General features: G+C 33.9%; 1 protein-coding gene across 1 annotated transcript in view; it reads left to right on the forward strand.

Annotated features, from left to right (window-relative positions):
• Positions 1–12,458, forward strand: part of LOC105487838 (DEAH-box helicase 15) — a 67,294-nt gene that overhangs the window by 35,089 nt on the left and 19,747 nt on the right. The window contains exons 6-10 of the mRNA XM_011751465.2: positions 124–291; positions 7,046–7,132; positions 8,052–8,201; positions 9,131–9,239; positions 9,780–9,971. Of these exons, the coding sequence (XP_011749767.1) occupies positions 124–291; positions 7,046–7,132; positions 8,052–8,201; positions 9,131–9,239; positions 9,780–9,971 (706 nt within the window). The remainder of the gene's footprint in view (positions 1–123; positions 292–7,045; positions 7,133–8,051; positions 8,202–9,130; positions 9,240–9,779; positions 9,972–12,458) is intronic.

A 12,458-nucleotide genomic window follows, 5' to 3' on the forward strand; every position in this document is an offset into this window, starting at 1 on the left:
TTGAAAATAGGGTATCTATGAAGTGAAAGAGGATGGCATACATAAAATAGACTGCATAGAACTGTGATTATAGTAAATAAAAATGTTTCAGTATTCGTTTTTAGACTCACTTTTATTTTGTAGGAAATTGATGAAGCCTGTAAGAGAATAAAGCGTGAGGTTGATGATTTGGGCCCTGAAGTTGGTGACATTAAAATCATTCCATTGTATTCTACACTTCCACCTCAGCAGCAGCAACGCATTTTTGAGCCTCCACCTCCCAAAAAACAGAATGGAGCAATTGGAAGAAAGGTAACATTAGAAATGTTCTTTATAAACATTTCACTAATAATGAAAGAATTATTTATGATATACAAACTTCATTCAGTTATAAAGGACTAAGTTGTGGGTGATTATGATCTAGGTTTGTACAACAAAATAATATCCATTTGTAGGGTTCTGCATCTCTCTTGACCCTAAAGTAAGAATGGGTACTGCTTCTCCTAGGTAGTCCCTCCTTAGCAAATGGAAGATTCGTTAGAATGGGTTAAGAAAAGAGGATGTTGGCCAAGTACTGTCTTTTCTTCTATTAAATCACTTGGTATAAAGTAAGCACTTTTTCTTTGGTACCTTGGCCTTCTGCCCATAATTTTCTTTAAGGCTTCACCAAGTAATAATGTCTACAGGTGGGAAATGTTGACTCTGCAGACCTCTAATAACAGTAGCACTGTTCTGGCCGGGCGTGGTGGCTCATGCTTGTAATCCCAGCACTTTTGGGAGACCAAGGCGGGCAGATCACGAGGTCAGGAGTTTGAGACCAGCCTGACCAACATGGTGAAGCTGTGTCTGTGTTGAAAATAAAAAAAAATTAGCCGGTCATGGTAGCGCATACCTGTAATCCCAGCTACTCAGAAGGCAGAGGCAGGAGAATCACTTGAACCTGGGAGACGGAGGTTGCAGTGAGCTGAGACCGTACCCCTGCACTCCAGCCTGGGCAACAGAATGTGACTCCATCTCAGGAAAAAAAAAAATAGGGTAGCACTGATCACACTGCATAACTACGTGAGTTCCTTAAAGGCAGAAGCTTCATCTAGATCCTGTCACACAGACAGGAACAAGGTTATTTCAGCCCTATTTCTGAGATACTTTGTTGAGGGGTTGGGAAGACATCCTGGTTCCAGTTTGAAACAGCAGCTGGGCTTTTATTTATTTTTTAAGATTTGGGAGTCCTAATAGAGTCTTTGAAAATAAGATTGCACAGTTTTATTTGGTAAAAGGTTTAAATCACTTGAACAGTGGAGTCAACTAGACTTTTAAACTTAGCCATGTATTAGGTTACATAATAGCTGCGTGTGAATTTTGGTAAGATTTTCTTAATTTGTGATCCTAGTTTTTTCATTTTTTAAAGCTGTTACTTTGATCCCTTAGGGGGACGATTGTCAAGGATTAAGTTTGACGTATACAAGATACTTATGTACAAGGCTTTTGTGGCAGCTGCTATAAGTTTCTTCGGTTTATTTATATTGAAAAAAGTCTTACCTGAACTTTTTACTCACCTCATTTACTTGTTAGTCAAAATCGAAATTTGTTGCTTTCTTACTTCTGTATTGAGGACTAACACACCCACAACTTCTTTTGTGATTTTTTTTCCCAGTATCTTTGCTAATTTTTTGATGATTACTGAAAAATTACAAATCATAAACACAACTGATTATTTTTTACATGGCCATATAAAACTTAAATGAACAAAATATGTTTCTCAAATTGAAAGAATTCACTGAGTGGATGTGCAGTAGCAGCCTAGTGTAATATAAATAGGGATTGATAGAAATATTAAAAAAAAAACAAAACAGCTTTTGAGTTTTTCATAGATCATCAAGTGTAATAAATTTGACTTTTAGAAAATAGTCTAATCATAGCTTCATAATGTTGAACTTTTAATTATTTTTTGCCTGTCTCTAGAACATGTTAAAATATTTTTTTCATGTTACCTTACGTGTATTCTGAACTTTGGGGAAAACTTGTCATTTTAAGTGATAGTTTTAATATATAATTTTGAAGCTGATTTGTGGACTAGAAAGTGCTTTATTCTCTGTGGGCCTAATTTTAGCTTGATTCCTCATCAGCAGAAATATGTATCTATATATATAGAGAGAGAGAGAGAGAAAAATATGTCTTAAATATTTATATAATAGAAGTTAATGCACCCTTCAGGCAGAGCCTTTATTATTATTATTATTTTTAAAACAGCATGGGGTCTCACTATGTTGCCAGGGCTGGTCTTAAACTCCTGGGTTCAATCAGTCCCCACTCCTGGGCCTCCCAAAGTGCTGGGACTATAGGCGTGAGCCACCAGGCCCGGCCCTCAGCCTGCCTGTTTTTCATTTGTCTTGAAATCATGTGTACTTTGTATATCTGTATTTGTTTTATTTTTAAAATGTTGTGTTTGTTTGCCATTGAGTGAAATTGGTGTACAACAAAGATGTCCCGTTTGTGCATCCTTTTGTGTACTTCTCATTTCATTGAGTTCTACTTTGAGAAATACGGGCCCATATTTACTACAATTACACATCTGAGCTCTTGCTGTCTTAAGCCTATGAAGTAAATTAAGGTTTTTGTTTCTGTTTTGCTTTTTGTGTTTTAAATCCTTAGGATGCTGAGGAGAATTTTGTCTTATTGAAAAGAGTGACTCAGCAATGGCTGGATATGTGATGATGGCCACAGTTGGTGATGGGCTCACTCTGAGGACTGATCATGAGCTTGTATTTCAAAACTAAGAGCTATAATGCCACTTTGCCATCCAGTGATGGTGTTTCAGCCAAAGCTGTAGGACCTCTTGCTGGGAAATCATGTTATCCTTACCTTGAGTCAATTTCATCTTAGAGATTGAGACGAGCACTGATGTAGCTTCCCTGGACGGTCCTAGGGAGAGTAAAGGAAGACTTCCTTGGCAGTTGCTGCATCATTTTCATTATGAGGAAGAACATTCTGAGGTGCAGCATGTTAAGCACAAATTTAAAGTTTTCATACAAGGCTAACTTATAGAGGAGGGATCTATACAAGTTTTACTGTTCATATGTAATTTTAAACTTACTGTTTGCATCTAATTGTGAAAAACAAAATATTTGATTTTTTTGGTTACACTGTTGATTCTAATATAAGGATAGTAGCTAGCATAAAGCAAATATATAAAAGTATTGAAAGTTTTTGAACAAATAAAATATTTAATATGATATTTTAATTTCCATCAAATTGTGAGTCTGTATAACTTTATATTTGAGTACCTTTTATAAGGTAGTGCCATTTCTTATTTCTCTTAGTTTATGCAAAATAGATTTTATAACTTGATTGTGATACTAATGAAACAGTAACCTTTTAAACATGTTACAGTACTAATGGTGAACGATTTCAAGTTTTTAGCAATCAAGAAAGGTTGAGAATGCAACATATATTAATACGAAAGTAGATATTTTTACCTCTTGGTAATTTTTGAAGTTTATTGAAGTATTTGACTAAGTTAAAAGTTATAGTAATTCTTTACATGCATTCAAGTTTACTCTTCAGTGGATAACTTCTCTGCATTTCTTGACTGAGACATACAATTGTTATTTTATGGATTTGGTTGTTACTAAAATACCACTATAATTATTTTTTAAATATTTAGTTTTCACAAATTTTGTTCATACAAATAGCTGACTTTTCTATAGTTTATCCTGCATTTTGCTAATTAATACAATTCAGAGCATCAGTTGCTCAGTAAAAAAGAGAAATGGCCCTTATGGAGATGGTTCTATAGTTTTAAAGAGAGACTTGATGATCCAGGGTCTGAAGATAGCTTACTGTGGTGCTGCTGGGACGTTTATAAGCAAATAAGTTGATGTCCTTGTATTGGAGACCCCCACAGAGTTCCCTGGGGACTAAAAATCCAAATTAGTTTAAACTAAATGCATTATTGTGTCCAGACAGTATTCAGGTAGGGCAAATGAAGTACTGCGAGTTCTGCTCTGAAGTGGAGTTATTGGGGGTGGGTGGGGGGTGGGAAAGTGGTTCTATTAGAAAAAAAGTAAGTTCTATTAGAAGGCAGGTTATTGAGGGGGAAAATTGACTCATAGCATGTCCTGACAGTGATGCCAAGCTTTTCACCATAGGGTCTGTTCCATATTAGTAAATGAAATTTGAACACTTTTTAAGGCTCTTTGAACACTTACTGCAGTGTTGCAGTCTAGAAAGCATGTAACAATTATATTGATTCTTACTGGTCATAATGTAAATCCCTTGACAAATTCAAGGTCATTTTGTCTCCTGATGGGTTCCTGATTGTATGGTGTGCCATTTACAATTAGAACATGCTTAGGGCTTGCCTCACTCAATTGCTGAGGTTCCAAAGAAGCTTTTATCTTGTCATTTATTAGTTTGCTTTTGCATTGTGTGTGTGTGTGTGTGTGTGTGTGTGTGTGTGTGTGTGTGTGTATTTAGCCTTAGCTATTTTTAGTCCTTGAGAAAGGCCTAAAACTTGTGCTTTTTTTTTGTAAGGACTCAATTTAACACTTGTATTTTAGGGTTTGACTTTTGGCTGGCAATAGGCTCTTACTAATACCAATAATGACATGGGTTTGCCAAGTTGGCATAAATCATTTGATTCTTAAACACATGCAGAATCATGCATCCATGTCTTGTTAACTATTACAGAATTTAATACACACAGACCCAGACAAAAGACATACAGGATGAAATTATTTTGTGGAGAAAAATTAAGTGTTTTTTTTATAATAGTAACTCTTTAAAGAATTGGTCACATCGGAAATTTTTATCACGTTGTATTCTGTTCTAGAAGAAATATGTGACATGTATTTTTTGCCAGAATAACTTTTTAAAAAGTGATTTTCTTCATAAATATATTCAGAACCATGGTTTTCACCCCAGAATTCCAGAAAGCCAGAAGACGTCTTCTGTATTTACAGGCATGTAGTTGGTTCTGTATAGATTTGAGATAGGGTCTTAGTCTGTTGCCTAGGGTGGAGTTCTGTGCCATGATCGTAGCTTACTGCAGATTCAATCTCCTGGACTCAACCAGTCCTCCCATCTTAGCCTTCTAGGTAGCTGGGACTACAAGCATGTGCCACCTTGCCTGGCTAATTTCTTTTAATTTTTTATAGAGGTGGAGTTTTACTATGTTGTTCAGGCTTGTCTCAAACTCCTGGACTCAAATAATCCTCCTTGGCCTTTTTAAGTGCTGGGATTACAGATGTGAGCCACCATGCCTGGTCCATTCTGTATAGTTTATAGAGTATTTCCACATCCTTACATAATTTATTCCCTACAACCCTGTGTTACGTAGACTAAGTAATATGCAAGTTATAAAAGGAGTACAAGCTTGGGGGTGTTAAAACCTTTCCACAGTTACTTAGCCACTCAGGTTGGATTGCTGTGTCTGCCAGTTATCTCTGAGTTCATCACTTCTTTAACTACAACAAATGGACTTTCTACAAGAATATTAAATGCAGGTTATGCTTACTCAAGTTTCACCTGTTAACCTTATGTGTGGTGGTGTTTGCTTCAGTTCTAGCTGCTGATTATTTATCTAAATGTCCTGAAGAATGTATTTCAGCAACATCATCAAACCACTTGTCGTTCCTTATTCCTTTGCTAGTTGTCAGTCTTTTCAGCTGACAAATAAAAGGAAACATTTTGGTTTATTACTTGTAAATTATTCTGAAATACACTGATGGTAGATTGCTATTATGTTTTTAAATCCCTGAGGTTTCCTGCTAGTATTTTGGGAAGTCTACTACTTAGTAAATATGAAATCAGAAAATGAAACTGTTAATATTATTTCAAGTAAAATAGTGAATGCAGCAAAAGCGTATGATTTTTTAAAGCTATTGATTTATAAAATTAAGTGTTTTTAAAATAAAATAGGGATAAATATAAATCTTTTCATTTTTTGTATGTGTCCATAGGCATTCCTGCCCACATGTGTTTTTTTAAGATGGAACTTTAAGTGCCGTTTCCTTCTCTAATGAGTAGGTCTTAACCTTACCTTCAAGGACTATCCTAAATGCTGTTATTTTTCAGTAAAGCTTTTCTTGTCTTTGCTATGGAAGTAAACCTTTTTAAATTTCACAGTGTATCTTTGGTGCCACTCACACTTTCTATCCATGTCTAATCTTCCCTTACAAATGGTAAAAGCAGACTCTATTTGATTCATCTTCTGTATCAATTGCTTGCGTATACAGACATCTTCAACTTAATATCAGTAACCTGTTCCTGAAAATCAGATGTACTAAGTTAAAATGCTAATGAGGAATCCCCATTTCCCGTTGTTTTAAAAGGAAAAAATTATATGTAACATCTTTCCCAAGTCCTTAACTAATTTTCTAAAACATGTAATTTATAGTAAAACATGCACATACACAAAACAAGCTATCATATTAGTATGTAAATGCTTTAAACATTTTGTCAATAAAAAAATTATGGTTCTTAACAGTTGCTTTGTATTATTTAATAGCATATTACATGTCATCCCTTTGAGATCATGCACTTACCAAAATATTTACATTTGATTCTGCTGATCTGTCAGTTCTTACTGGATTATAACTTGAGGTTTTTTCCATGTGGCATTTTGTTTAAAATGTTGAGTTGAATTTTGGTGATATAAAAAACGAAGTTTTCATTTTGAAAGATACACTTGTGGAAATTTGAATACTAATTATAAGGGCTGTTTTATCAGACATTTTGTCAGGCATGTTATATTGCTTTATCAGTGTTTTTCTTTTTATGCTGTCAATTAATTTGATTAAGCAAAATGTAGCGCGGTTGAGTGATAACCTGAAGTAATTAATAGTTTTGTTGAGAAAGAAGTTGCTGTTGTGACGTAAACAAAATTTTGGTTTCTTAAATTTTAATTTACCTTTTTAAAGCATTGGCCATTGAAAATCAAATCATATTTCTAGTTTATTTGCTGGTTTGAAATTCCTTGTGTTAGTGAAAGTTAGTGGCTGATCTTTACCAGTCTGTTAATTTTATTCGATGTGTCATATAATTTATATACTGTATTTCTTAACAGGTAGTTGTGTCAACTAACATAGCGGAGACATCTTTGACAATAGATGGTGTGGTGTTTGTGATTGATCCTGGATTTGCGAAACAGAAGGTACATACTTAGTGGATACTTTATAAATTAGAGTTGGTTTAACAGTACTTACTACCCATTCATTTAATGGCTAAAATTTACCTTTCGGAATTATTTTCTTTTGTTTGATTTTCAGATTTCTGCTGTATGTTCTGGGTGGCTCTCAGAAATTAAGACACTGTTTAATATGTAATTCTAGGCTTTTTTTCCTTTTAGAATTGCTTTGATTTCTTTGTTTCAGTGTAGTGATGGTGGGTGTTTTGGCTTGTATATTCATTTAACAGTATGGGTTTAGTAATAAAGTACAGGATTTCCATCCCTGCGGTTCAGTCACTTATCCAACATTAGAGTTACTGCTGTCAACTAGGCACACTATTTGAAAACAGTACTATGTTACTCCTCTAGTTTAACAGTGCTGTGTACTAAATGAAGTGAAGTGCAAGTGAACTGGCTATTTAATAAATACATGTTTTATTTTTCAGGTATCTTTGGATAAATTAATTACATTTTGTAGGCATATCATGTTATTGCTGGAAATTTTTTTCATTAAACAGTATCAGAGTAATAGTACCCAGAACATTGAGTTTTGAAAGTGAAGGGCAGAATCCTTGACTACCCAGCATATAAAAAGCAAGGAAAAAGGTCAGCCTGATAGAACTGAAATTATCTGAAATTAGGAGGAGTAAGGATTATATAAGCTGTCTGTGTGTTTGACAAGAAGTTTTTCATGTTAGTTTGAGTCTTTCAGATGATCGAATTAGAATGTCTAAAAGAACTTTAAGGTTCAGGATGATGGGTTTTCTATTGTAGCAGCATGATTTATGGCTATCAGTATTTCTTTGTTTATTTTGGAATTAACTGTGGGCTTTGGATACTTCCGTTGGATCACAAGTTTGTGTTTGACTGAAGAAAGACTCTTGTGGTATTTCAATTCCAATAGGTCTACAATCCTCGAATCAGAGTTGAGTCCCTTTTGGTGACAGCTATTAGTAAAGCGTCAGCTCAACAAAGGGCTGGTCGAGCTGGACGTACCAGACCTGGAAAATGCTTCAGACTTTACACAGAGAAAGCTTATAAAACAGAAATGCAGGTATGGGGTATTGTTGTTTCCTGCCTTATATGTTTAAAATGTTAAGTTGAATTTCTTACCAGAAGAAAATTGCCTTATTTACTTAATCTTGCCCTTTAGGATTAAAAGCTCCTTAGCTTTTCCAGGAGTGAAATGTATAGTGTAATTAACTTAGGTAGTTGCACACCCCCTTATTCGAGGCTGATACATTCCAAGACCCCCACCACCACCACCACCATGCCTGAAAACTAGAATATGCTGAACCTTACTTATATATACTATGTATAAATATCTTTCTTTACAATTTCACTGATAGAAGATACATTCTTACTTTAGATGTGTTTGTTTTTTCTTTCCTTACTAGGTTTCAACTTCTTTTCTTTCCTTACTTTCAACTTTTCACCTAAAGGAAGCACTTCAGGGCATATCCAAATTGCCAGCATCACTATTCTTGGCGCTTTGGGGCCATTATTAAGTAAAAGGTTACTTGAGCACAAGCACTGTGATACTGCAAAAGTTGATCTCATAACAGATGGTTGTTAAGTGACAAATGGGCATATAGTGTATATAGCATACTACTAAGAATGGTGCACAATTTAAAATTGATGAATTGTTTGTTTCTGGAATCTTTAAAATTTTTTCTGGTGACAGTGGTTAACTGAAACCATGGAAATTGAAAACACAGATGAGTGAAGACTACTATACAGATTTCTTTCTGCAGTTTCTAGTTTTATGGACAGTAGCAAACACTTCGAATACCATAAAGATAGTTGGAGAAAAATGGTTTCTCTCTAGTGTAGTCTACAAGTATTTATCTCTCCTGAGACAGTAGTGTAGAAGTAATGCCAAAACAAATAGCTCGGGAGGCAGTGAACAGATTTTTTGTTTTCTTGAACAAAGAGACTGAGGCATGTTTAACATAACAAATACATGTTTTTGTTTTTTGCTAGGATAACACCTATCCTGAGATTTTGCGTTCTAATTTAGGATCAGTTGTGTTACAATTGAAGAAACTTGGTATTGATGATTTGGTACATTTTGATTTTATGGATCCACCAGGTATGACTTATCAAAACACATTTTTATCAGATCTTTTAACCAAAATTGACTCTTAGTGTTTTTCTGCATCCTATTTAATATATATATTAAATACATTTTGCCTTTTCCATCCAGTGTGCATCAAGATTAAGTCTTACGTGATAGCATTAAAACTAAAAAAGGTGACAGTTATATGAGCACATTCTTTTTTTTCTTCAAAAGTTATTATTGGGGGGGGTTAGGTAAATTGAATTATCCTCTGGGCATGAAAATGTGAGAATTCCTAATTTTTCTTTGGGGAAAAAACAGTCTGATAAACACATTGATGAATTAGCAGTTATTTAATGTATTTCGGAGAAGACAGTTTTGCCTACAGGAGAATTTTGCAATGTTTTTATGATTCATTGTTTGCTAGATCTGTATAATTGAATTGGATGACAGTTTGAGTTTGAGTTTGGTCCACTGCAGAATGAAAAATGAGATTGCTTATAATAGTTTGTACTTTGTCACATTTTTGCTTGCTTAAGGCACCGTGTCTAATAGATTGTCTTTTATCCCTAGCTCCTGAAACTCTGATGAGAGCCCTGGAACTTTTGAATTATCTGGCTGCTTTAAATGATGATGGAGATCTGACTGAATTGGGATCCATGATGGCAGAGTTTCCTCTAGATCCACAGCTCGCAAAAATGGTTATTGCAAGTTGTGACTACAACTGTTCTAATGAGGTCCTATCTATTACTGCTATGTTGTCAGGTAATAGAGGGAAAGGAACAAAAAAAAGCCCAGCTCTTCAAAGTTTGGGTGGACTTCACTTTTGTTTTTGTTTTTTAATTTTTAGTATGATAGTGGATTTTATAGATGATTTTAAGGAATTAATCTTGTTTCCTAAATACCTTGTAAATAGCTTCGTAATGACATAGTACTTACAAAAGTAAAGTAAGTCATTGTGCACAAAAGATAGTAAAACATTGGCTGTCTTGAGTGCTAATAAAAATTGCAGTTAGTTTGAGCACAGTTGTAACTGAATTCTTTGGTTAAAGGTCCATCACTGCTATCTTTGTGGGGTTTTTTTTTTTTTTTTTTTTTACTGCAAGTACAAGAAGAACTTTGCTCTAGTACTTGGCTCTATTAAATGTGCCTGTGGCAAACTTAAAGCTATACATTAAGTTGAGCCTTTTCTATATATGTACTCCAATGGCACCCAAACAAGCATGAATTTCAGACTTGATATCAAGTAAATAGAAATAGTGATGTATAATTTTAGGCTTAAAATCTAATCTGATAATGACATTCTTTTACAATGGTAGAAAAACTTGGTAAAAGAAACATACCTAATATATAAAATTGCCAATTTTGTAAAATTGGACCATTAAGCTAAGGAAATAATGCTGTTTTTAGTAACAAAATGTAAACCACAAATGAATAGTAACTTGGAAATTAGATTTTTCCTAAAGGAAAAGAAATATTGTTAAGAAACAAATGAATGGCTATTCTTACAGCTAAAAATAGGAAATAAGTTCTTACAATCAAAATATTCTCTGCTACTAGTTTTAGCACTGGAGAGAACTGACTCCCTATTGCTGAGTGGTTTATTGATCTTAATGCTGCAAATATTTCAAAATATTCTGTGGAATTAAAGGATAAATTGAAAAAAATTTAAATATAAAATAATATGGCTTAGTTTAGATGTATGGTATATTCTAATGGTGTGAATTTTTTTATTTAAGAAGTAGCTAAAATGTTTTCTTGCAGAGTTATGACTGATCAGACTCAGAGCAGATGGGCAGGGCAGTATTGAGTCACTTTAATTAAATTGTAGCTTCATTTGCGGAGGTGGTGGTAGGTTGTTGTCTGCCTTTCTTATATGTTGTTTTATAGATTCTCCCAGTTGTACCTCTCCCAAGATTTTAGTTTTTAGAGAAAGTGTGGGGCAAGAACTAATGGATTGTGTACTCATTTGTCTGTCTACCTAGTTTTTACTTCTCTAGGTTCTCTTATCAGATATACTTACATGATTACCGTTGTTTGAGTTAAGAATATTAGCTCTTTAAAAAGTTTGTTGTTGTGATGCAGTTGTAATCTTCCAACTACATCTCAGTTTTATTTGTAATTTTAAAAAAACCTTATTTTTATTTATTACAAATAAAAACCTTTAGTTTATCAGGAGAATGAGCATTTATGTGCAGCAATGTAAATGGACTGTTTTTAAACGGTCCATTTGTAGGAAAAGTGTTCAAATAAGAGGCGAGGAAGAAGTCATGGAACAAAAAACAGTTTGCTAAGCTTGTAATGCTTTGTTTGACATTAAAATAGTTTTTGAAGTTTTAAGGTCCTGATATTAACAGTGCAAATCTAGAGGCCTTTCAGAGCACGACTTATTTATTCCCACTTAACTCTAGTGGCTAGTTCACATTAACATTCACAGCTGTGAGAAGTTTGTGTACTTTTATCATTACCTTGCTTCAGTTACATTAAGCAAGAGTTTTAATATTTATTATGATCATGTTTTGTTGTCACTATTTGGCTATTTTGACATCTTTTTAAAGGGGAAACTGTATGGGAAAGAGTAATATGATACTGTATTTTATCTTGTTGTTGATTATTCCCATTATCTTCTATCGGAACCGATAATTTATGAAGTTTTTCATTGACAAGGTTTTAAGAGCTTTTAAAATGTGTTGAAAAAGTCCCAAACTGTTAAGTATTTTTATTTTCATATTGCTTTTATGACTATGGAATTGCTAAACTGAATTAAGGAAAGTTGTATTTCAAAAAATGTAGTACATGCTTTGTAACAATTTAAAGTTTTATGTGAATTAATATTGAGGCTCTAAACAAATAACTGTAGTTACATATTTTGATGACCCTTGATATGACTGTTTCAGACTAATTGTCAACTTTTGAAATATTGGACTTTGCTTTATATTGAGGTTTTGATACAAATAAGTTTGTTTTTTTCTTTTTTAAAATTGGGACTTTTATTTTCTAATCCTTTTGTTAAAATGCTGAAACACTAGGCTGAATATCCCAGCCTTTTTGAATTTTCTTAATTCAGAGGCGGTTTAACCTTCCACCACTACTGCTATCATCCAAACCTAAGAATTCTTGATATTTTTATGTTTACATATGCTTCTGCTCACCGGTGCTAATAGTGATACCCACCAGTTGGTAATAGCCACAGTATTAGGGAAAAAATTCTGATAGAAACATGGCAGTAGACTGGTTTCAAAGTTGTTGTTA

This window comes from Macaca nemestrina, chromosome 3 (genome assembly GCF_043159975.1).
Source record: "Macaca nemestrina isolate mMacNem1 chromosome 3, mMacNem.hap1, whole genome shotgun sequence".
Classification (NCBI taxonomy): domain Eukaryota; kingdom Metazoa; phylum Chordata; class Mammalia; order Primates; family Cercopithecidae; genus Macaca; species Macaca nemestrina.